At 38.2% G+C, this 24,511-nt stretch overlaps 3 protein-coding genes across 8 annotated transcripts in view; 2 read left to right on the top strand and 1 right to left on the bottom strand.

The window, feature by feature from the left end:
* The first annotated feature begins 2,087 nt into the window (after window positions 1–2,087).
* On the top strand, window positions 2,088–16,288 carry ZNF839 (zinc finger protein 839). 5 transcript variants are annotated; one of them, XM_081317194.1, is made up of 7 exons: window positions 2,088–2,620; window positions 5,051–5,953; window positions 11,047–11,268; window positions 11,345–11,441; window positions 11,736–11,875; window positions 12,838–12,972; window positions 14,877–16,288. In XM_081317194.1, exons 1-6 carry the CDS (start codon window positions 2,174–2,176, stop codon window positions 12,961–12,963), a joined length of 1,935 nt encoding a protein of 644 aa, XP_081173320.1. In that variant the 5' UTR covers window positions 2,088–2,173; the 3' UTR covers window positions 12,964–12,972; window positions 14,877–16,288. The 5 variants fall into 5 exon arrangements, 2 of the variants coding, with proteins under 2 accessions (XP_081173320.1, XP_081173321.1); XR_014025056.1 differs by lacking the exon at window positions 14,877–16,288 and having other exon boundaries at window positions 11,345–11,437; XR_014025057.1 differs by lacking the exon at window positions 14,877–16,288 and having other exon boundaries at window positions 11,345–11,437; window positions 11,715–11,875.
* CINP (cyclin dependent kinase 2 interacting protein) lies at window positions 9,522–23,520 on the bottom strand. Of its 2 annotated transcripts, XM_081317221.1 has the most exons (7): window positions 23,480–23,520; window positions 21,353–21,512; window positions 21,012–21,135; window positions 20,474–20,600; window positions 17,329–18,792; window positions 14,870–14,897; window positions 9,522–11,104 (listed from the first exon to the last, which is right to left on the bottom strand). In XM_081317221.1, the coding sequence occupies exons 1-5, from the start codon at window positions 23,484–23,486 to the stop codon at window positions 18,590–18,592; spliced, it is 621 nt and encodes a 206-aa protein (XP_081173347.1). In that variant the 5' UTR covers window positions 23,487–23,520; the 3' UTR covers window positions 9,522–11,104; window positions 14,870–14,897; window positions 17,329–18,589. The 2 variants fall into 2 exon arrangements, with proteins under 2 accessions (XP_081173347.1, XP_081173348.1); XM_081317222.1 differs by lacking the exon at window positions 14,870–14,897.
* Window positions 23,521–23,566: 46 nt separating this feature from the next.
* The window catches only part of TECPR2 (tectonin beta-propeller repeat containing 2), a 42,452-nt gene continuing 41,507 nt past the window's right edge, over window positions 23,567–24,511 (top strand). Inside the window, exon 1 of the mRNA XM_081346507.1 lies at window positions 23,567–23,682. The gene's annotated coding sequence lies outside the window, so the exon portion shown is untranslated. The remainder of the gene's footprint in view (window positions 23,683–24,511) is intronic.

Raw genomic sequence — 24,511 nt, 5'->3', positions numbered from 1 at the left:
TTTTCCTGGGAATAAGCCCTCTTCCAGCCCCCCATTAAATAGTGAACTAGTCCACTATGTTTTAGTGTAGCGTGGCGTGGAAATCGAAACCGACTTCCTAATACCTCGAGCAAGCTCCATTTTAGTCCATCATTTGGTGGATGGCAATTAAATGCCGGGCGGGGGGGCGTGGTGGTGGTGGTGGTGGGGTTTGTAAGAACTGATGTTCCTAAGTCTCCTGCAGGTGTACTTCTCTATTTGGTATTTGCAGACCATATGGCAGGAACATTAATTCAACATTCCTATTTTGTTATCCCTTTTGAGGTAAGCTGTATTATGTAAAGTGCAGGGATGGTCTATGTCGCGAAAGCATAAGGAAAAGCAAATTAAAACAAAAGCATAAGGAAAAGCAGATTAAAACAGCGCAATGTAGTTCACACCAACAATTTACGTTGCTACGCAAAGTGGTTAAGTGAATCACACCTGATTTTATGATTTTTTTTGCCATGGTTGTTAAGCAAATCACTGCAGTTGTTAAGTAAATCACATGGTCAATAAGCAAATCCAACTTCCCCCATTGACTTTGCTTGTTGGAAGTTGTCTGGTATTGTCACAAACGTTGATAACGTGGGATGCTAGTCATAGGTTATTTCATTGTAGAACCAGTATTGAACGGATATTAACTTTAATGTATTGTGTTATTGATTCACTTTGCTTCATTTGCTGCACATAGTGAAAAAATGTGTAAATGGAATTTTGAAAATTCAACCTCTTGAAGCTGTCTGCTGCTGCAAAAAAAATCAACCATTTGTGAAGAAACTAGCTATAAATTCTTTAGCGTAAGAACCATAATAAATAAGAACTTTGATAGTATTGATAGCATTCTTTGCCAAAGAATCTGCTATTGTATATTTTCCTTTGCTTTGGTGTGGGATTTGTAGTCTGACAGAGAGATCAATAAGATAAATTATAGATGTGAAATGCTGAGTTATATAATGGAAAAGAAAATTAAAAGAAAGCAAAGAAATTAAAAAAAAATTTTCCTGAACATGTTGTGGAGATTTAATAACAAAGAAAGTAAAGCAGAGCAGTTTAACAAGATGGCCGGTTAGCTCAGTTGGTTAGAGCGTGGTGCTAATAACGCCAAGGTCGCGGGTTCGATCCCCGTACGGGCCATCAGAGATTTTTTACTTTTTCATTGAAATTCTAGTAATAAACTTCAAATTAACGCTTCACCCACGCCAAAGCCACTTGAATGGTATCATCAAATAGTGTTCGCATTCGGCTGATTTTATTAAAATACAGTTGGGCATACATCTTTAATAATACATCTTTAAGAAACGACCTAATATACCCCACAGAAGTCTGTCTTGCTTTCAATTATGTTGATATTCCGTGAGCGGGTGGTGGTGGGGGCGGCTCTCGCCTTTAACCTTCTACCAGATTTCCTAATAGCTCACCGTCAAAACGAGGAAATCAAGAGACGTCCGATTTTTAACCCCATGAAGTCCATAGGAACTGAATGGTGTTTATATCTTTAATTGTGCAGACTGGGTGCTTTATTTGAGGTTTGGCAAATTCGCAAATCAAAGCACCCGTCTTTGAGAAGGCAAGGAAAAGGGCAACACTCGGATTCTTTTAATCACCGCCGTGGCTTCTAAACTGCAGGGGTCTTCAAACTCGGCCCTTTTATGACTCATGGACTTCAACTCCCAGAATTCCTCAGCCAGGCATGCATGCCTGGCTGAGGAATTCTGGGAGTTGAAGTCCATGAGTCATAAAAGGGCCGAGTTTGAAGACCCCTGTAATCTAAAGCAGCGTTTCCCAACCTTTAGGAACTTGAAGATGCGTGGACTTCAACTCCCAGAATTCCCCAGCCAGCATAGCTGGCTGGGGAATTCTGGGAGTTGAAGTCCACGCATCTTCAAGTTCCTAAAGGTTGGGAAACGCTGATCTAAAGGCTGCTGAACTGAACTCCTTTCCGGTCGGGAGACGCCGGACGACCCTTCCGGTTACGACAGCGGACATGTCCGGCGGCAGCTCCAGCTGCAGCAGCGCTCGACTTCCTTCTCCGCCCATCTCGTGACGTAGCGCAGCGAGCCCACCTCCGCTCCCCCCCATGCTGAGCTGTTCCGGAGCCCTCGACTCCTGAGGCCCGAGATGGGGCCTTCCCGTGCCGCGCTTGCTTCCTAAGATGTCTTCTCCGGGGTTCAGGAGCGACGCGGCTGCGGCTGCTGCTGCTGCTGCTGCTGAGGGCCCGGCACCAGGCCCTCCAGGCGAGAGGCCGTTGATGCCGGTCACTGACTTCTGCTGCGGGAAGCCGTATCGGGCGTCCGAGGCAGTGGCTGGAGGGGTCCCGGGAAAGCTACCAGATGAGGGGCTCCCTCCCCCGGTCGGAAAGGCGGCGGAGAGGGCCGAGGAGCGCCGTCCCGCCGGGGCTGCCGCATTAGCTCAAGGGCAAGGGACCGCCTACCCCACTTTCCTCTTGCTGGCTCAGAGTTTCGGCTCGGCGGCTTCCCCCTCACCTTCGGGGTCTCAGCTGACGACGGTCGGCACCCTCCACAACCCGTCGCAGGACGGAGCTCAGGAGGTCGGAGCCGAGACAGAGTCTCTTCCTTTGACGGGGACCCTTCGGTTCAAGGTAGAAAGAAGCCTGCGATGGAAATCGTAAACACGAGTCTCGTTTACCCGACTTGTGGATTGGCGTGATTTTTATCCCGCGTTCCTGGAGTCCTTCCTGTGCTTGTTTCTTGACCTGGTTTCTTATGTGGGATCGTGAGAAGACACCTCTTATCTCCCCTCTATTCTGCCCTTATCAGCTTCCACTTGCAACTATATCCAGTTCTGGATACCACATTTCAAAAACAATCGGGAACTGGAGTTCAGCGGAGGAGGGTGAGGGGCTGGAAACCAAGTCCTTTCAGGAATGAATAAAGGAATTAAGCGTACAGTAGTAGTTTGCAAAAGAAACGACTGAGAAGGGAAACAGGATAATAATGATCAAATATCTGAAGGGTCCATCACACAGAAGAGAGTTTAAAACTACAAGGGAGTAGGCTCAGGGTAGATATCAGGAAGTTCTCTGTTGAGTTCTCCAACAATGAAATGGCTAACACAAAAAGTTTTAAGTTTTCTTTCATGGATGTCTTGAAATAAGCCCTCAGTGGTTATCTGTCAGAGGTGCCCTAGTGCAGCATTTCCCAATCTGGACAACTTTGAGATGTGTGGACCAATTCTCAGAATTCTAATCATATTTGCTGGGGAATTCAGGGAGTCAAAGTGCACATATTATTACAATGTTGCCTAAGTTTGGAAATTCTGCACTAAATAGGAGCTGGACTAGACTAGAGGACCCTCTTAAGATTCCTTCCAAGTGTATGATTCTGCAGGTTCCTCTTCCTATTTGACATGTTTCATGTACTTTACTACTGAGCACTTGAAACTAAACTTATGAATAGGCTCTAATAGTGTCTAGCTAATTCAGTGTTGTACAATGAAAAGCCCACAGAGAGATTGAGTTCATTCACTACATTAAGTTACAATTTGGCATATTAGTTTTGGGTCAAATGTGATATGAACAATTTGTAAACATAGCTTATTGAGCAAACCATAGTTAAAATTACTTATGTCTGAGTGTGAGTTAGTCAATTGCTCTTTTGTTGTTGCTCTTCAAAATTTATTACAGGTAGTTCCTAATTTATAACCATTTATTTAGTGATCATTTGAGGTTACAAAGGCATTGAAAAAGTGACTTGTGACCATTTTCATGCAACTGTTGCAGCATCCCCAGAGTTATCTGATCACAATTTTGGCACTTGGCAACTGTCAGGTATTTATGACAGTTGCATTGTCCTGGGGTGATGTGATCACCACTTCTAACCTTCCCAGCCAGCATCCAACAAGCAAAATCAATGGAGGAAGCTAGATTTGCTTAACAATCACATGATTCACTTAATAACTACAAGTGTTTTGCTCAACAACTGCGAGAAAAAGGTTGTAAAATGGGGTAATGCTCAATAGCCTGCCTTTGCAACAGAAGTTTTGGGGTCCATTTTGGTCATATGTTGGGGACAGTTGTCTAACAATGAAGATGAATTAATGTATGTTGGGGTGAAGAAAACTTCATTTTAAAAATGATCCATAAAGCTTGTATTGTTTTCCATTGGATGTACAGTATCCTCCAAACCATATTAGATGCAGGTGTCACTTATTTAAGTGACTTGCAAGATGCAGATTTTCTCTATTATTTTTTTATGTCAGCAATTAAAATGTTCGATCTGGCTGTCTTGATTGAATTCAGAAGCTCAGAAAGGTGGAAAGCTACTTGCATGGGAAACCTCAAGGGAATATCAGGGCAATGGAGTACACTGGGATTAAAAAACAATCCTAGAGGAAGGCAGGGCAAACCACGTATATATTGCTGCCAGGATAACCACAGATAGTCTTCAATTAATGACCAGTCTCTTAGCAATCATTTCAAAGTACAACAGCTACTTACAATCTGTTTTTGAAATTCCAGTGGCTGCACACACAGCCCAAAGTCACATGATTGTATTTTGAATGTTTGGGAACCAGCTCACATTTATTTTCATAGCTGTTTGCAGTATCCTGTAGTCATGTGACCACAATTTTCTAACTTTTTTACTGGTTTCTGGGGAAAAAAACCTCATTAATAAAAGGGTTCAGTTAACAACTGCTCTGTAGGCTTAGCAAATGCAGCATTCACTTAAGAGCTATCACAAAAAAGGTCCTAACATCAGGCACAGCAATGTGGTGTCCCACTTAATGATCACAGCTTACCACCACAATTCCAGGCTCCATTGGGGTCATAAGTTGAGGACTATGTGTACATGGATCTGTTCATGAATTCACCCAATGTTTAATCTGCAGCCTGCATGGGACTTTATTCAAAATGTTGCATAATTAGCAAGTTGTGACTTGTTTTGTTCCCAAAAAAGTTTCTATGTATAGGATCAAAATAAAAGTAAACAACATAATTGTAATTAGAAAATGTTTATGATCAAATCTTATTTACTTGATCATTAATCTTTCCTCTTTTTTTATAAAACAGATGGAAACCAGTCATGTGCAAGTAGAGTCTGATCAGATAAAAGCGAAGAAAAGTTTGGAATTATTTTCTGCAACAGCTCTGTCTAAAAATATAGCTGGGTCTCAAGCAGTTGAGAAGAATTCTAAGCCTTTAGGACTCAGTGCTGTTAATCCTGAGATTTTTCAGTTGCAATCTTTTACAGGAACTGGATCTCAACAATTTTTCTTATTTAATTCTTCTAAACCTACAGTTCAACTACCGCCCTCCCTACATCCCCTTGGACAAGTACCAGTAAGTAAAATAATTACACATGATGGGCAGAAACACAAATCCATTACAAAAAGTAGGGAAGATTCTTCAAATGTTTCTTTGGTTTCAACTTGTTCAGCAAAAACCTTTGTAAATGAGGGGAAGCTGCCAAAGGAGCAAAAGAGTAAAAAACCTTTGAAAGTGGCAACTCGTTCTGGGCGGATTTCTCGCCCTCCAAAATACAAAGTTAAGGACTACAAATTTATTAAAACAGAAGACTTGGCTGATTGTCACCCATCTGATTCTGATGACTATTCTGAGCTGAGCTTAGAAGATGATGAATGCAACAAAGCAAAGGAAGTATGTGAATTATTTAATCCCTTTAACTATGACCTGCGACCAAAATTGTTTAAGTGTCAGAACTGTGAAAAATCCTACATAGGAAAAGGCGGATTATCAAGGCACTACAAAATAAATCCAGGCCATGGGCATCTAGAGTCTTCAGAATCTTCTAGAAATAGATTTTCTAGAATGACACAGCTGGAGTGTGCTGAAAAGGCAAATTGTGAAAGCAACCATCAACCTTCACCTTTACCAGTTACTCTTCCTTTAGTAAGCAAAAATGGACTAGCCACAGAATTGGAAAAAAATCTTCAAACAGAAGGTGAACAGCAGGTAATACATTTTCTTTGTTAATAAATTTAAAGAGAATGAGCTCTAATCTGGTGCTATTATTTAAGAGTGATATCCCAGCCACTATTTTTAAAAAAACCTGCTAAACCAATTAATAAAAGAAAAGAATAGAAACAAGAGAATTAATAATATAATTGCAAAATAATCATACAGATAAAAGGAGGGGGAAGAAGCCTAGCTAATTATAAATATAACAATTCTAAAAAAAATGACTATTGCAGGATCCCATCTGTGTCGGACTCATGCTGCAGCCCATCTTCAGGGAATTTCTCTCTAGCTAACTCGGAAGACAAAACCCCTGGTCCTGGTGACTGACACAGATTGGATCCTGCAACATTATCCTGAGACACCTATATTCTCCTTCATTCATGGGAAAATGACTGTTTGTTGAAGTTACCAATAAAGGAGAATATTGTAGCTCAGGGTTGAAATGTGGGGGTACTTATGCTCTTTGAGCTTGGTTGTTTTCTTGTAGATGTGTCATTACCTAAACTAGGTAACATCATCAGTGCTAGTAATTTTGTGCTAGTGTTATTATCTAGTTTGAGTAATGAAATGTCTGCAAGAAAACATCCAAGTTCAGAGAGCATAAGTACCCCTCCTTTGTTGAAATCCTCTTCCTCAGTGTTTTGTCAAAACAAAAAAAATGAATATTAATAATCCACTGCTGCAAATCACAAGTAGATTTCTTCTTCCTTCAGTGTTGGGGTCCAAAAGCACAAATCTTGATATCCAAATTCCAAATACTAGGAATATAACCAAGGAGCGCAGGTATATCATGAATACACCCTAGCTGATTCAGAGTTATATTAACCATCCCCTTGGTATCAATTCGAAGGGTAGAAATAGGATAAGTTTAAATCATAATTTAAATTTCCACTTCCTGGATCTCGAACAGAAGACTTAGTGGCTAAACAGGTAGTCTTGAGAATTAGCCAGTTAAGGCACCAGGTAAGAAACAAGGAGACTAAGAGTTCTAGTCCAGTTTTAGACATGAAAGTAGGTGGGGTGACTTGGATCTGTCACTCTTTCTCAGCCCAACACTCCTTATAGGGTTGTGTGGAAAATAGGAAGGAGTATTAGTATGTTTCTTCTTTGAGTTATTTATAAAAATAATGAAGGGATAAAAAAAACTTTAAAAAAACCCAGTGTTACTTATTGTGGTTATCTGATGGTTTGGTCACTTGCAACTCTTCCTGACTTAATGAACATCATTTGCCAGGATTGTTTATCATAGCTGCTTCTTTGAGTTATGTAATCTCTTCTGTGTTGTCAGTGATAATATATAGGTAATCCTCAAAAATTGGGACTAGCATGCCTGAATGAATAAAAATGGATGTCTTCGAACTAAGATGCTAGAGGAAATTGTTAAGAATCCCTTCAGCCATAATAAAAGAAATAATTAAATACTAGATGAAGCAAAATGAAAATTTCATTGGCAGCATTAACCACAAAGCTAAAGTTTAAATGTGCTGAATGCATAATGACTTCTTGGAAAAGTCACTGAAGTTTGCAAAACTGAAGGCAATTAAACAAGTCAACAGAAGATGAAGTAGCTATTCAAGTAGTCCTGGACTTATAACCAGTCACTTAGCAACTGTTCAGAGTAAAACAATTCACTTAACTATCACAATTAGAAGAGCTCTTCCAGTTGCGGTTGTTAAGTGATTAGGCAGGTCATTAAAGTGGAGTGCCAGGGTAAAGGGTGCTTTTTCTGCCCCCCACCTCCAGATCCACTTAGCCCTGCCTTTTTCTCTAATTGCAGATGCATCCAGCTGATATGAGGCATGGTCTTCCTACCAAGGCCACCTTATGCCATCTTACTAGCAGCCCCCATTCTCCATACCTTTCTAAGCATCTCTATATCTTTTTAACTCAAATTTTCTAACTGCAAGCAGCTTGCTTCTCCACTGCAAGCAGCTTGCTTTCTAACTGTTTCTTTCAGAACAGGGGTGTTCACTAGATTTCTACAGTTGCAAGAAAAAGTATGTGAACCCTTTGGGATTACGTGGAGTTTTGCATGAATTGGCCATAAAATGCGCTCTAAATGTCATGTAAGTCACAACAATAGAAAAACACAGTCTGCTTAAAATAATACTACACAAACATTAGCTGTTGTCATGTTTTAATTGAACATAACGTAAACATTCACAGTGCAGGGTGGAAAAAGTATGTGAACCCCTAGCCTAATGACTTCTCCAAGAGCTAATTGGAGCCAGGAGTGAGCCAACCTTGACTCCAACCAGTGTGATGATATTGGATGTGTTGCTGACAGCTGTCCTGCCCTTTAAAAACACACACCTGTTTTGGGTTTACTGGTCTCAAGAAGCACTGTCTGATGTGAACCATGCCTTGCAGAAAAGAGCTGTCAGAAGACCTACGATCAAGAATTGTTGACTTGCATGAAGCTGGAAAGGGTTACAAAAGTATCTCCAAAAGCCTTGATGTTCATGTGTCCACGGTAAGACAGACTGTCTACAAATGGAGAAAGTTTAGCACTGTTGCTACTCTCCCTAGGCGTGGTCGTCCTGTAAAAATGACTGCAAGAGCACAGCGCATAATGCTTAATGAGGTAAAGAAGAATCCTAGAGTGTCAGCTAAAGACCTACAGAAATCTCTGGCACATGCTAACATTTTTGTTGACACATCTACAATAAGGAAAACATTAAACAAGAATGGAGTACATGGGAGGACACCACGGAGGAAGCCATTGCTGTCCAAAAAAAATATTGCAGCACGTTTGAAGTTTGCAAAAGAGCACCTGGATGTTCCACAGCACTACTGGCAAAATATACTGTGGACAGATGAAACCAAAATTGAGTTGTTTGAGAAAAACACACAACACTGTGTGGAGAAAAAAAGGCACAGCACACCAACATCAAAACCTCATCTCCACTGTAAAACATGGCGGAGGGAGCGTCATGGTTTGGGGCTGCTTTGCTGCCTCAGGGCCTGGATGGATTGTTGTCATTGATGGGAAAATAAATTCCAGAGTTTATCAGGACATTTTGCAGGAAAACGTACGACCATCTGTCCGCCAACTGAAGCTCCGCAGAGGATGGGTGATGCAATAGGACAATAACCCAAAGCATACAATTCAACAAAACAATGGCTTCAACAGAACAGAATACGCCTTCTGCAGTGGCCCAGTCAGAGTCCTGACCTCAACCTGATTGAAATGCTGTGGCATGACCTTAAGAGAGCGATTCACACCAGACATCCCAAGAATATTGCTACACTGAAACATTTTTGTGAAGAGGAGTGGTCCAAAATTACTCCAGATCGTTGTGCAGGTCTGATCTGCAACTACAGGAAACGTTTGGTTGAGGTTATTGCTGCCAAAGGAGGGTCAACCAGTTATTAAGTCCAAAGGTTCACATACTTTTTCCACCCTGCACTGTGAATGTTTCCATCTTATGTTCAATTAAAACATGACAACAGCGCCCTGAGTCTTCGGAGAAGGGCGGGATATAAATGGAATTAATGTTTGTGTAGTATTATTTTAAGCAGACTGTGTTTTTCTATTGTGACTTACATGACGTTTAGAGCGCATTTTATGGCCAATTCATGCAAAACTCCACATAATCCCAAAGGGTTCACATACTTTTTCTTGCAACTGTAGCCTAGAAATGAGGTGAAATCCCCTGGTGCCATGATGGAACAGACCTCAAATCCTTACAATTTACTGGCTTCTCCACTGAATTTCTAGGGAAGCTGCCAGAAAAGATTGTGCAAAATGACATGATTGTGGGGCACCTGGCAACTAGTCATAAATGTGAGTCAGCTGCCAGCTGGAGCAAACTTTTATGAAAGCCAGAATTGCTTTACTTTGCTTTACTTTGAAGGGTTGCTAAATGGTTGGTCATAAGTCCAGGACTACCTGTATAACTACTTTGCCTTCTGTTGACTTGTTTAATTGTCTTCAGTTTTGTTAAACAATCAGTGACTTTTCTAACAAGTCATTATGCACCCAGAACATTTAAACTTTAGCTTTGTGGTTAATGCTTCCAATGAAAATTTCATTTTGTTTCATCTAGTACTTAATTATTTCTTTTCTAATGGCTGAAGGGATTCTTGACAATTTCCTCCAGCATCTTAGTTCAAAGACATGCATTTTTGTTCATTCACACATGCTAATGGTCCAGCTGCCATGTGTTAGCCTTGGAAAAACCATAATCTTGAGAATACTTTTGTTGTCCATGTGCTATTTCTGCACTTTAATATTTGTCTAGTGCTATTTCATAATCTTTTCACTGTAGCAAATGTGTATTTCACGGTCATGTAACCATCCCTATGAATTGTTGGGGTTAAGAAGACAAGTCTGTTACAATTTAGCCTCTCAGCCTATTTGTACTGGGTTGGCTTTGCCTATTGACTTTTTTTTTTTTTTTTTGCTCCCACCATTTATGTCCACATATTGAATCTCAATTTTACAAAGAGCAGGACATCTTGTTTCTTTTTTTAGTGCTGAACAGTTGATCAGCAATTGTTTTTTCTTCTTTCACCTTCAAATAGATTCCTTTAGACTTCCTCACTTACAAGCATTAAATGTTATTATTCATAGTTTCTTTAACATACACAAGGGCCTTAAATTATTCTAATCTAAAGTTAGGAAGCATGAGAAGAAAGGACTTCCTCACTTACAAGCATTAAATGTTATTATTCATAGTTTCTTTAACATACACAAGGGCCTTAAATTATTCTAATCTAAAGTTAGGAAGCATGAGAAGAAAGTAGTAGTATTTATTCTATGCGGTATGGCAGGAAGCATTGATGGCTATTGCTTTCATAATCATCTTGAATGTCAAATATGAACTAAAAATCTAGATTACCACTTCACAGTTTGAAAAAGTTTGTAACTTTATTGCTGTCAGCACATATTTGCTGTTTACAATACTACATTTCAACATTTTTATCTATATCATCTTTTTTGTTTCAAAAAATGCCTTTGCTATCTTTGAGAGGTTTTAACTACCTTTTATATGGTGACAATGCAGATTTGTTACTATAATTTCAGACTGAATGAATACATAAAAGCAAAACATTTTAAACAATGCTAATGAACATTTTTGAAGTCTGATATTTCTGCAGAAGATAGAAAGTCTGAAGAACCATGCAGCACCCATTTGGGACCTGGAAGAAGAAAACGGCAGAGAAGATCTTATCAACCAAAGATGGCTAATAGATCAAGATGTTCTACAACATTCAGCAGATCTGGTCAATTATCTTCCAATTCTCTCAACAGTATCTCAGCAGAGCATCTTAATAGATTTAAAAGAAAAGCTAAACTAAAAGAGGTACTGTTCCTATATTATTACTTATTATTATTTATCTACACTATGACTTTTCTAAATAAATTGTGTTCTTTAATAGCTGATTCAGCAGTGTGCCAATGAAGAGTTTATGGAGCTGGTGGTTCCACGTCTGACAACAGTTGTTACTGTATTTGAATTCCTACTGATGAAGGCAAGTCTTTGAAAGTTGGTATTTTACACAAAACCACATTTTCTAGCAAGTAGAAAGAATTTGATCTAATGACAGCAAGGCAAGTGTGATTCTACCTAAGAGAAAAGGCTATTTCCAAGGAAAGATTCAAAGAGTCTGCTAAGTAGTATTAGAAAAGTATATTTGTATAATCAGCTGAAGCCAGGTCCATTATAACAGAAATGGAAAAGAAATAAAAGATTGTAAGTGAAATATGCAACTAATTTTTATTTGTGAGCTTGCTTATACTTTTATGTAGCTTTTGTTTTTGATCAGGCAGAGAAAAAATGTCGAACAAAAGCAGACTTTCCAGATGTTTACCGGGAGTTTGAAGAGCTCCATTCAATGGTAAAGAAAATGTGTCAAGATTATTTTAATAATTCTGAATTAAAGCAACAATTAGAAATAAAAAACCACAAGGTAAGAATAATTTGGATTTTTTTTGTTAGCAAAAGCTTTTTCAGTCAAATTATGTGTAGATAAAATGGACACTTCCTTAAAAAAGAAAACAATGAAAATACTTGCAATGTGGTTTTTTTTAAATGAACGATGAAAATAAGAGCAATGCGATTGGCAAAGTTGTTGTTCAAATTACTCTATATATTCATTCTTTCATCTTCACATAAACTCTGCTTGATCAATATTCTGTTTCTATAATGACCCATCAAATGGTTATAAAGGAAATAAGCAGGATATGAATACAATAACTTGTCCCAATATAATCTCTGCAAATTGATCTGCTTAAATAAAACAAATAGAATGAACACTTATTATTTTGTTTTGCTATGCTGAACTAACCAACAATGTAAGAATAAAAACAAAAGATCAAGACAAACTCAAAACTTTCTGACATAAAGAAAACAGTGCCAAAAATTAAGGTATTGCTCAAAGGTTTTTCCTTGCCCCTTTTTGGAGGAATTCAAGCACTGCCAAACAATACATAGTATATGTTTGTCAATCAGGTATACATTTCTCCTTCCACTCTTATATAATAATTCTTTTAGTCAAACCAAAACTCTAATCTTAATCCACAGTTCTTGATATTTTGTTTAATTCTTAAAATTGGGAAATGTAGGAGAAAAGATACATGAATATCACGTAAAACATTCTAGAAGGATTATTTTTGAAATGAGTGAAGCAGGTATTATGACATACTTAATTACTCAACTTGGATTTTCTTTTATTAGTAAAATGCTTGATAAGCCCTGAGTAAATCATTGCATTAGGTTTTAGAAAAAGTGTGAAGTCTTTAGCATATAAAAAAACAAAAATGCAAAATACAGAGAAAGTCCTTGATTGCTTTTCATGATTACTACAGTATATGAATGACTGGTTATTTTCTATGGATGGCATTTTCAGTGTTTCTTTTTTGTGTTTAACAGGTAGCTGAATCACTAGGAATTACAGATAGTTGTCTTAAAGTGCCAAAAATCCAGACAAATTCTTTTCCTGAATGTACTGAACCTACTGATGACCCTGTATTGCTCCATATTTCAGGACAGAAATGAGCAGCTGAGGTATAAAATAAACAATTTTCGTCATGTTGTCATGACATCGTAAGCCTGATAAGATGCTTTTATTTTTTTATAAATTTATCTTCTACTAAGTATCAGAAATGAATTGAAAATCATTTATCTTTTTTGCAAAATTTGAACTTTGCCTATATTAAAAGAGTATAGTATTTTATTACACTGCGTTGCTCCTTAATGTTCTCTTAATAATAGAATTAGTATTAAAATGTTTCCTTTGAATGAGATAGGGTGTGAATAATCTCTTGCTTTGGATTACAGTTATTCTGATTCCTGCCATTAACCATTTTAGTTGCAGGTAATGGCGATTGTAGTCCAACAGTAGCTGTAAGAGCATTATCTACTCCTGCCTGTCTTTTGTTTTGTCTTATGTATTTCAGCTGGAGTAAAAAATATTGAACTTTTGCAAAACACTATAAGTTGTAATAATTCATTTTTATTTTTATCTGCCAAATGAGATTATGGAATAGTTTTCCTCCCTAAATTTTGTGTTTTTCTTGTATTCAAGAGTAAATCAACATTTACTGATATTAAAAATGTGTGTTGATGAGGTTATTTTCCCTCATCTCTATTAACAGTTTAAATGAAAAATTGCCAAAAAAAGACCAGAGAGGAAAACATTTTTGAGAAAATTAATATTGAACATTCAAATTAAGGAGGAATAAAGGAATAAAATCAAGATGAAATTTAAAAATTGTTTTATCTTCATAAAATGAGGTTCAAATAGTTGAAAAGGTAGAAGAGTGTCATATGGCTACAAAGTTAATCCTCATTTAGCAACCTTTAACTCTGTGGTTAAACAATTGCTAAGTGAAACTGTGATTATGTTTATGGCTTTACTTCAACTTTTCTTTGCTCTATAGTTTTGTGAAAATTATCAATGCTTACTTTATGATCATTGTAACTGCATATGGTCACTAAATGATAGAAATATTTGATTTGCCTGAAGTTGGTAGAGCTTTTTATTTGGGAGCCTCTCAGAGTTGATAAGATGGGCAGCTACATAAATGTTTTAAATAATCAGTTATTTTTTAAGTTCACAGTTTATACTGAGTGCTGTTTTGTTGCACATGTTTTTTAAATGTTTAACAGGTTTCTTGATAGAGAATGGAACATTTGCCCAGGGCTTTCACATGGAAGAGGTACCATTAATATTAACAAATAGTGTCAGCTGCACGCATGGATGAGGCATTAGAAATTTGCTCAAGTGATAATTTTTTTCTCCTATATGGAAATACATTATTCCATTCCTTTATTACTTGCCTACCTCTACTTTCCTATTTTACTACCAACTGGAAAATAGTCTGCAGTGCTTATTCATGGGTTTGAGAATAGATGGGGATTTCCATTCCAAATTGAAATCTCTTATATTATATGAGAAGCCATTCTTCAAGACCTGTGGCCTCTAGAGAATAGAATTCAATCAGGCACAGTAGAATATAGATGAAATGAAAATCACAACCCTCTGTTTTATGCATGCAAAACATATTTTATGTTCTAGCACTATGACAAAATCGAGTGCAAAAATTCCTGGGGGGGGGCGTTTGAGGGCAAATTACAGATATTTTTAAATAAAGAAAATAAACGGAGAGGTGCTAGAAATATCTTATGAAGCCTTGTTATATTTGGGCAGACGTTTTCCACTACTATAGCCAACAGCTTCGTAGTTTTGAGATTAGTTAGCGATTACAATTGCTACTTCATAATTTACAATTTACTTTACACACCTTTTTCACCCTGGCAAATATTCACATTTTTCAATAAAAATACCAAATTTTATGCATAGCGAAAGAAATCTTATCTTGCAGTGTTCTATATTCAAAAAGCTATATAGATTATTCTTTAAAATGTGCATTTAAATTACAGTATTTTTGCGTTTTCTTACATTTTAGAAATGTGCAGCGAAAATTGTTCTGCAAGAATATGAAAAAAAGAATATGAATTGCTCCAGCCAAGAATTGTAGATGATAAAGCGAATACATATTTATGTGATCAACACACTCAAGAAAAAGTGAACATTTACAGCCTTTAAATATACCAGGCTTAGATTATTTGAGATGCCCAACTGACAATAGTTCACAAGAAGAACAAAGATAAATTCAAGTTGGGACACAGTAAATGAAATGACTTATTATATCTCTTGAAACATCTGAAAAATACAGTCATTATTCCTTGGTTTCTTCATGAAAAAACAGTAAAATATATCAAGAACTTAAGAAAAAATGCTTTCTGTTAACAAATTCTGAACTTTCTTAAACTTTAATAGTTTCAACAGTATTAAAAATCACAAGAACAGTTCATCAGTTTATATCTCAGGAAATTGAATGGACTAGTTTCATCCTTACTTGAAAATATATGATTAATTAATTTAATAGTTTAAGTATTTTAGTGGAAGAAAAGTAGAGAATATATTAAGTACAACATGATAATGTTGAAGATTGTGGAAACTAGGAACTTTTCTTGTGGGTATAGGCTTTGCTTCTACCTAGTACTATATGTTATACATCTGTTTGTGAAAGAATTTGCTGCTGCTATGTATATTTCTAAAAATGCTTTAGAAGTTGCAGCACTTCTAACAGTGATACTAAACTTAAGCCATTATAAAAATATTTTTGAAAGTTTTGAAAGTCTACCTGAAATGTATATTAAATATGATTTTTTTAGTTCCACAAGCTTGGCCATATTTAACATATACCACAGGTTCTAAAAATATCCAGATTTAGGTGTTACCTCCCCAGAATGATAATCTTCCTCCCCCTTTGCTAATCTGGTCCTAATAATATTGTCTTCTCTTCAGGTATTCGGGAGCAAGTTGTCTTTTTCTAACCACGACGCCAACATGATAAAACATGCATTGGGATGCTACCATGCAAGCTTTATGCTTTTGTACTTGCATTGCCCTATTGCCCACAATTACATATAGAGTTTGCATCACATCACAATGCACTTTTGTCACTTTGTTCCTACTTGCACATGCTTTTGCCTGCATAAGAGAAGATGTATTGGCTTCCTAAGAGTCAATATTCTCGTAATGGCTGAATGAGTCAATTCTTCAGGAAAGCTAGCAGCACCTAAAATACAATCTCAATGAGGGGCTTAATCAGTGATACTATAGGGAGTTAATAGAAAATGAATTTCTCCTTAAGAGACAAATATATTGCACCAATTGCTATGAATATATTAATGCTTGATTACTTAAAGTACTGTATAAATTTAAGGGCAGCTGTCAGAATTCTTTTAAAAATGAACATTTAAATTCTTGTGTATGCTATCCTGAATAAACTTGAAATAAAAGTGCTTTACAGATTGCTGTTTCTATCAGATTTCCAATTCAATTGTACCTTTTTAAAATGTAGAAGAGCTATTTGAGATTTAAAGTGCTACAGATTGTTCTTGATATTGAATCATTTTAATGTTTTAAAAACATCACCTATTCTAGGATAATAAACAATCAAGGTTTTCATACACACACACACACACACACACACACACACACACACACACATCTATAAATGGCTTGTTTAAAAGTAAAAATTCATTTTATTTCACATTTTCAGATGTGTCCTATTCTATATACTTGCAATTGTAAAATATATTGTTACTTTTCCCTAATACAAGTTACACTGAAAACATTTGTAATCCATAATACCTAGACTCTCAAGTTTTTGGAAGTGAAGAGTACAACAGAGTATGACATAAAGCAATATTATAAAAAAAATGAATAATTTATATCATGGTTTATGGGAGTTTTAAAGCCTAAATTAAATTATGTTTGAAGTTTGGGAGGCACATGCACTGATAGACTAAATTTGCGCTTAGTACCACATCTTTTGTTTTCTTGCACATCTCCATATCCACTCTTCCTAGAAACAGGAAAAATATGGGGAGCTTCTGGAAGTGTTTTTTTAAAATATATTGGTTAAACTAGGCACTTAGCTTGTTTCTGGAACAAGTCAGGACTCCTTAATTGCACTGAATATTAAACTAGCTATGAGGATGATGTCTGCAGTTTGTTAGCCATACTTGATTGAAGAAGAGACAGCTTATTATGCGTCTTGATAAGCCTTAACTGAGTTTAGCATGTTACGTACATGACCTTTTATATCCCAGGCAAAAGCCTACGCAACAGCCCCTTAAAAAAATAACATGGAATAATCCACACAAAGGTGATTTGGAAATGACTAAGTGTGCTATAATGCATCATCCCACATAATAGCAATTCTAAACAAGTTAGGGAAAGTATATACAGCATAGTTCTTAAATTCTTTCCAAGTACTATAGCAGTGACTATAAGAGGTATCTGTTTATTTTTTTATGTAACATAATAATTCATTGCATCAGTACCTGGGGTACAGGATGGAGGGATTAGATGCACCATTCCCTCTCCTTTTCGCATAAGGAAGCATTGGGGATTTTTTGCTAGAATTATTTTCTTTGTAAATTCCATGCCAGATTTGGCTCATTATTGGACATCATCTTTACTTGGCTGGAATCTCCTATTATAGCAAATTTGTCCCCATTCTCTTCAGTTTTTTGAGTCATCCTGCTGACAAGAGTGCTGATTTCTTTAATGTAATCTTTCCAATGTTTTGTTGGGATGGAAGAAGTCAAAACAGAGATTATAAATACAATCTGAACAGATACTGAACAGTTACATACTAGGATACTATCATGAGTGTGTTTCATTTGCCGAAAATGGAAGGGAACCGTGCTGATCTTTAAATACCTGGCCACTATTAACTTTCCTTTTTGATCTTCTAGAACACGTGTGTCAAACTCTGTGTCATGAGACGTATTGTGACTTGCCTTTGTGGAGCTGGGTAGACGTGGCCTGCGTGTGATGCATCCGGCCCACGGGCCACCAGTTTCACACCCCTGTTCTAGAAGTCTGTTACCATCTCCCTATCATAGTTGCATCACAAGAGTTCCTAAGTTTTTGTAATTTTTTTTTACAAATGACTTGAACACTCACATGTTAAATAACTACCCTATTCAGGAATTGTTCTGTTTTGGCATATTTGTAAATCTGATGTGCACAATCTGAAATTTTTACTCTATTGCTTGTTTTCTTGTATTAATCACAAAGCATCATAAGTTATATGCCAGTAGCAATGTTTAATTAAGATATGAGTCTGAAAGTAGAGAAACTATATCTTCTGCACATTATGTACAATATAATTATGCAGGTTTATTTTCATATGTGGAGAAGTGTACATGATTGTAGATTTTCCTTGATACCTTTTATCCAGTCTGAGCAGATTGAGGAAAATACTCACACATATTGATATGTTATGAATATTAGGGAAGGATTAAACTACTTAGATATCACTAATTTTCTGACAGCTCAGTTATATACCCAGATAAACTATACATTATTCTGAAAATAACCATGTTGCTCATAATATATTTCAAAATAGAATGAAACTGTGCTTTGTGATATATGGAACAAAAAGCAGCTTTATAAATTATAAAAATGAAATAATTTTATTATAAATAAGCTGCAAATAAAAGTGTAATAAAATCATAAATCCATAACAATATTAGCACTATATCTCTTGCTACTTAAGGAAAGGTTTAAGGTGATATATGGAATAAATAGGTAAAGTTATAAATGCCTGTGCCCTGTTTCTAACAACATACTTTCTAATAAAACAATGTTGCTATTGTCAATGTAGGGCTGATATAACCATGATGATAAATAGACCATTAGTAGATCTTGGTCAGCAGTATGAGCAATTTCTTCCACTATGGTGTGCTTGAGTTTTAGTTCCTGTGAATACATATCTAAGAGCTTGAGGGAAGTATCATCTGAAAAAGAAATCAAAAGAAATGGACCTGTATTATCTTTTATATCCTATTTTTGTAACACATTTCTCAGCATTCTGCAACATAGTACTTGCATAAAATTTGGCTGATCTTGGAATCTAAAGTAGCTCAAACATGAATAGCACGTGAATCTTATTACTGCCAAGAAAACAGTATGCCTATGAATTTACCAGACATTCACCTCAATACCTAACAATTTAGTTTAAAACCTAACAATATTAATTATTGAATAGAAAAACTGTAAATTCTGAAATTTTGTGCAAGGTTTTATACAACTGATGACTTTGGTTTAAGCTGTAGGATACATCTATTTTAATTTACAATATAGAATCTTGAAAATGGCAGTTATTAGATGAAATATTCTCCCGACAGAACTAAAGTTCAACCAATCTGAATACATTTATTTACTCATCAGAGATCAGCAAGGCATTTAACCTAGTCACAGTGGCTAGGTTAATTGGGCTATTAGATAATTAAGAAGGGGGAGCTCAAGAAGAAGGTAAGAGTGCAAAGGAGATGAACAAAGTTGGTAAGTCCTACAAAGCACAATTAAAGGATCTGGATTTATTCTCTAGTGCCTGAAGTAAGACAAAAACAAACAGGTGGAACCTTAACAGAGAGAGAAATGAGGAATTTCCTGATTGTGAGAGCTTTAGAACTGGAATAGTTTGTTTTGCAAAGCTGTGTGCTCCATCACTATTTTTTATTTTTATTTTATTTTAATTCCATTTATATCCCGCCCTTCTCCGAAGACTCAGGGCGGCTTACAAGAGGCTAGAGGCTTTCAAGAAAAGACTCAATTGCCATTTATCTGGAATGGTGTAAGAATTCCTGCATGGGGTAATAGGCTGGACTAGATCAGAAGTCTCCAATCTGTAGACCACAGCTCACTACCGGTTTGTGGCTATTTGTAACCAGGCTGTGTGAATGGCTGGCTAGTGTGCGTGCGCAGCCCTACTCAGGCAAGCTTGCGGGTGCTCACAGCCCCACTCGTGTGAGGGTTGCAGGTGCACAGGATCTTGCGCAAGTGTTGCGGGCACTCGTAGCCCCTCACGTGAACAGTCAGAACCTCACTTGCATGAGTGTTCAGGGCCTCACTTGTGCGAGTGTCACAAGCACTCGGGCCTCATGTGAGTGTCACAGGTGCTCTTGGCCCCACTCGCATGAGCAACGGATGCACGTGCACACATGTCTGCCCCTCCCACAAAACCATCTTCTCTTCCGCCACTTCCAGGCTGCCAACCTGGAAAAGTTGGGGAACTCTGGACTAGATGTCCTCCAGGATCTCTTCCAACTCTATAATGATATAATAAAACTGAAAAAAGTGAAGAGAGCAAAATGAATAAAGTGTAGAACATTTTCCCTAATGAAAGGGTTAGAATGTTTCATATTCTTTAACTTGCAATAAGGCAACTGAGAGGGAGGAGTGGGATATAAAACTGCAAATGTAGACAAGTTGGCAAGGAAATGCAGCCAAAAATCATCCAATGAAGCAAACCAGGAGGAGATTTGGACATTTGTTTTTTGCATAGGGCATAAAGAATTTATCGATTTCATTACCATATGACTAAGGAGATCTGTTAAGGGCAGGTTTCAAGGGCTACTGACTCATTGTTATCATTTTCAAATAAACTGTCCTCAACAAAAAGACAGATTTACTTACAGAAGTAGGAAACAGGCCATGTGTGAAATAATGGTGGTTTGGGTTCTCCTGCATGATGGTATGTTTCTAGATCACAGACCCCTTTAGTTGTTGCACACAGTTTTTCCATTTTCTCATGTATTTTAGCCTAGCAAAATTGAGAACAAGTAAGACTCAACATTTTAGAAGCTAAAGTTCAGTAAACATTTTGAGCCAAATTGCTTGAACACTAATTTTAGCAGCTAAGAAATTTTGAAAAGAGGGTAACAGACAAGATAAGCAATAATTATAAAGCATGTTTCTCTAAGGACCTTTTTAACAGTCACAACTAAACATGGTTTAAAATTTTTGTTTGGCACCCCAGAGTTAATATGCATAGTACAGATTCATTTAAAATCTGGCTTATATGCTTTAAGTCTTTATGTTTTCATGTTAAAGGTTGCTATCTTGATTAGGCTTGATAAAATAATTAAAAGATAATATGACAATTTGCTGCAGATATGCTTCTGTGGACTAGTCAGTAGAGAAATGCTTCTCAGCAGATTCTTGTAAGAAGTACCAAATTTTTAAAAGTCCCAAGTAGTTCTGTACAGCACTGCTCCAGTTCCATGTTATAATTAAGTGGCAGTCTTTCATGGTCCGAGGGATCCTCATGTTCTATCTCCAATTTGCTGTCTTTAAACCTAATAATTAAAAAAAATCATTTAGTATTTAAGAAAAAACGCTTTCACTATCTCTCATCTTACTGTCTAATTCTAACAGAAAATCATCTTTAACATAATCTCTTTAAACTTCTGAGTGCATCACATGACAATGTTTTTTTAAAAAAAAATCCAGTTTAAATGAAATAAAAATGAGTTTTGCACAAAGAATATTGATAAATTAGTTCAATGTACTTACTGTGTAGCATTTTTGATGTTCACAATCTTGGTAGCAATAGAAAATCCATTATCATTCAAGGTTTCCCATTTCATGATTAGGTTGTGCCAATCTGCTGCATTATCTTTAATTTTTCTTGCACTTATGGACAATACAGGTGTCCTAGGAGTAGTGCTACGAGCTTATCAAAGCACAAAATTAAAATAATTTTAATCACAATTACTCAGTTGGCTTTATTACTAGTATTTCTATTTTTAAAAGATCTACTTCTAAGATCTTTTAAAGATCTTGAATTATTTAAATTTTAAAGATCTAATCTTTCCTGTCATATATGGACCATTCTACTTGAAGTATGTGTCAATAGAAAACAGGTTTATATGTTGTCTGGACAAAATAAATATGCAAAGCCTGGAAGAAGTAGATAACATTATCCACATTAGGTATGTATTCTGTCACATCTTGGTCTTTTCCTTGTGTCCAGATGTACACCATAAATCTGGTTTACAAAAGCACAATTGGACCATTTACATAAGCAAACAACTCATAGAACAATTTAATGCGGTAACTGGTTCCCACAACTTAATACAAAAGGGTGGGCTCCTATTACTGGTTGAGCTACAAACTAAAAATATTTTTAAAAATCTCCTTAGTTCTGTTCTTGTGGATTTTAAGGAGATAACCACTCAGATTTCTCAGCAACGATATGGTATTTCTGGTGGTTTTCTAACCAAATTTCTATTCCTGGCCTTGCTTCGGCTTTTCAGCTAGCCGCAGTTACCTGTGCCGCCTACCTAGATCAGGGCTTTTCAACCAGTGGTATGGTACATTGGTACAACCTGTGGTACATTGGCACCTGGCAGGTGATACGCGACCATCCTAGAAAAGTGGTAGCGGGGGAGGGGAATGAGCTGAATCGGTGGCAGCACCGCGCAAGCCTGAGGGAGAGATGGCTGGAGCTGCAGGGCTGTCAGGGCTCAGCAGAAGCGCCAGGATCAGCGCTTCTTCGGGGTTGTCAGGGCTCAGCGGAAGCGCCAGGCTCCAGCTGGAGCTCGGCACTGATCCTGGTGCTTTTGCTGAGCCCAGAAGAAGCGGTGCTTTTGCTGAGCCCAGAAGAAGCGCCGATCAGCTGGAATGTTGCAGCATCTCCAGGGTCTTGTGATTTACATTCAGATGCTTGGCAACTGATTCATATTTATGACAGTCACAGTCTCCCAGGGTCATGTGAAGTGACCAAAACCTGCTGCAGCCATCCAGCAGATGGGGGGGAATAAAAACCAAACACCCCCCCACCCCACCTCCGCTGCCAATCCTCAACAGAAATGCTCACAACAATGAAAACCTCGGACAGGAGGAAGAGCGCTGCTGGGCGGGCAGACAATTGTCTTGCTCGGCTGTGGCTTGGGGGGCACTTTTTTCAGTGCCATTGTAACTTCGAAAAGTCACTAAGTGAACTGTTGTAAATTGAGACTACCTGTAGTTCATCACTTTTTTCCTTTTGTGGGGGGTGGGGTGGGGGTTCATCAAGTTTTTGACACCTTGCTAGGCGACTGGTGGTACTTGGATGTTGCCATATCCTAAAAGCGGTACAATGGGTGAAAAGATGGAAAAGCCTTGACCTAGACGACCACAACCCACCCCACTGTATTTAAGTTTTGCCTGACACGCTGTTAAGAACCTATCCCAGGGGTAGGCAACCTCGGCTCTTTTATGACTCATGGACTTCAACTCCCAGAATTCCTGAGCCAGCCATGCTGGCTCAGGAATTCTGGGAGTTGAAGTCCATGAGTCATAAAAGAGCCGAGGTTGCCTACCCCTGACCTACCCTAAGAATCTCCAACGCTGGCTCTTTCCCGCGCGTTCAGTCTATTGACCTCGCACCACAAAGGCAGACCGAGAGGGTCGCCTGACTAGACTTAACTTTCTTTTTCAGTGGGTTTCAATCCGCGTCAACCGAGGCGCGAAGAAACATCGCCAGCGGTCCTCGCCGCTCGGCCTCTAGTTACTCCATTCACCCGCCCGCCCCGCCCTCCCCCCCCATTTGACAGAAAGCCCTCCCCGCTCAAAAAATATGACGTTCTTAGCCGCGGCCCAACGAAAAAAGTGAGAAACCCTCCCCGCTACCACCTGCCCCACTCTGAGAAAACTCACCCGCCATCTCCCTCCGCGGCCAACAACCCTCTTCCTAAATCCCTCCTCTCGGAAGTGCGCTCACGTCCGGCCCCGCCTGGCTAAGATGCTCCTCGGCGGCCGTGAGCGCTGCCGGCTGGGTTTGTTTTCCCAGCGTAGCCAGGCCTGGGAGGGAGCGGCTACCGCTTCCCTGTTGATCATGAGGGGCTTCGGGTCCTACTGAGGTAGGGAGCTTTGCGGCCTAGTCAGGCGAGGCGGGCGGGGAGCGCTGGGTCTCCAGGGGCCGTGTTGCTAAGGTCTGAGGGCTAATGTCTCGAAAGAATTGCTGCCTGGCTCTGCTCTCTGCTCTCTTTAGTGGCGGAGGAGAGGGGGGGGGGCGAGTTGCCAGTCTCCTTCCCTCTCCCTTAACTTCTGAAGAAAGAGGAACGAGCTAGTGCAAATCTGGTTCCCCTTTAAATGGCTTGTATGCTTGCTGTGGTCGCTGACAGTCATCGATCTGCACTTGCTCAAAAGAATGAAATTGGGTTCGCTCTCAGTTAGAGAGACTTGACATTAAAAACGCGCGGAAGCGGATTCTGCCAGCTGTAACTAAAACTAAACGATGTTTTGCTGCCCTACTCTGGAAATGCCGCTCAAAAGTACCCTTCGGGTGCTGGTGACAATTGGAGGTTCAACACTTTTTGGTTTCAGAAAAGTGCCCACTGAATTAATTGATGGATTTCCCCTCCCATTTTAGCTCCTGCCTTTCAAAACCATCTGCCTTTCAAAATCATCAGTTTACTGTTGCTAATATATTATTGCCTCCTTGTAGACCAATTCCCACTGACCTAAAGTTCTGGAAGGATATGTACGGTAGCTCACTGCCCCACTAAGATCTTGCATTCCACATTTTGTGAAAAATCTGTATAACCAAAGTACTGAAGTGAATGGAGTTAAAAGTGAATGGAAAGGAGCTAAATTATTGAAAAGTTTTGTTGACAGTGGTTCCATTTTTAAAAAAAGTTGTGGTCTTACGATTTTAATAAAATTGCATTAAGTATAAAAAAACTCCCA

The sequence above is a fragment of the Vipera berus genome (assembly GCF_964194415.1).
Source record: "Vipera berus genome assembly, chromosome: 1".
In the NCBI taxonomy this organism is placed as follows: Eukaryota; Metazoa; Chordata; class Lepidosauria; order Squamata; family Viperidae; genus Vipera; species Vipera berus.
The sequence above is the reverse complement of the archived record's forward strand: the minus strand, read 5'-3'. Positions and strand labels throughout refer to the sequence as shown.

Bases quoted from the DNA above. Each gene is read 5' to 3' on its own strand.
- CINP (XM_081317221.1), bottom strand. The intron at 20,601-21,011 runs GTACTTCTTACA...CAATTTTGCTAG, and splicing joins TTGGGACTTTTAAAAATTTG to GCTAAAATACATGAGAAAAT. The intron at 18,793-20,473 runs GTAAGTAAATCT...TTTCTTTTTCAG, and splicing joins ATGGCCTGTTTCCTACTTCT to ATGATACTTCCCTCAAGCTC.
- ZNF839 (XM_081317194.1), top strand. From the start codon at position 2,174: ATGTCTTCTCCGGGGTTCAGGAGCGACGCGGCTGCGGCTGCTGCTGCT. The intron at 2,621-5,050 runs GTAGAAAGAAGC...TTTATAAAACAG, and splicing joins CGGGGACCCTTCGGTTCAAG to ATGGAAACCAGTCATGTGCA. The intron at 11,269-11,344 runs GTACTGTTCCTA...GTTCTTTAATAG, and splicing joins GAAAAGCTAAACTAAAAGAG to CTGATTCAGCAGTGTGCCAA.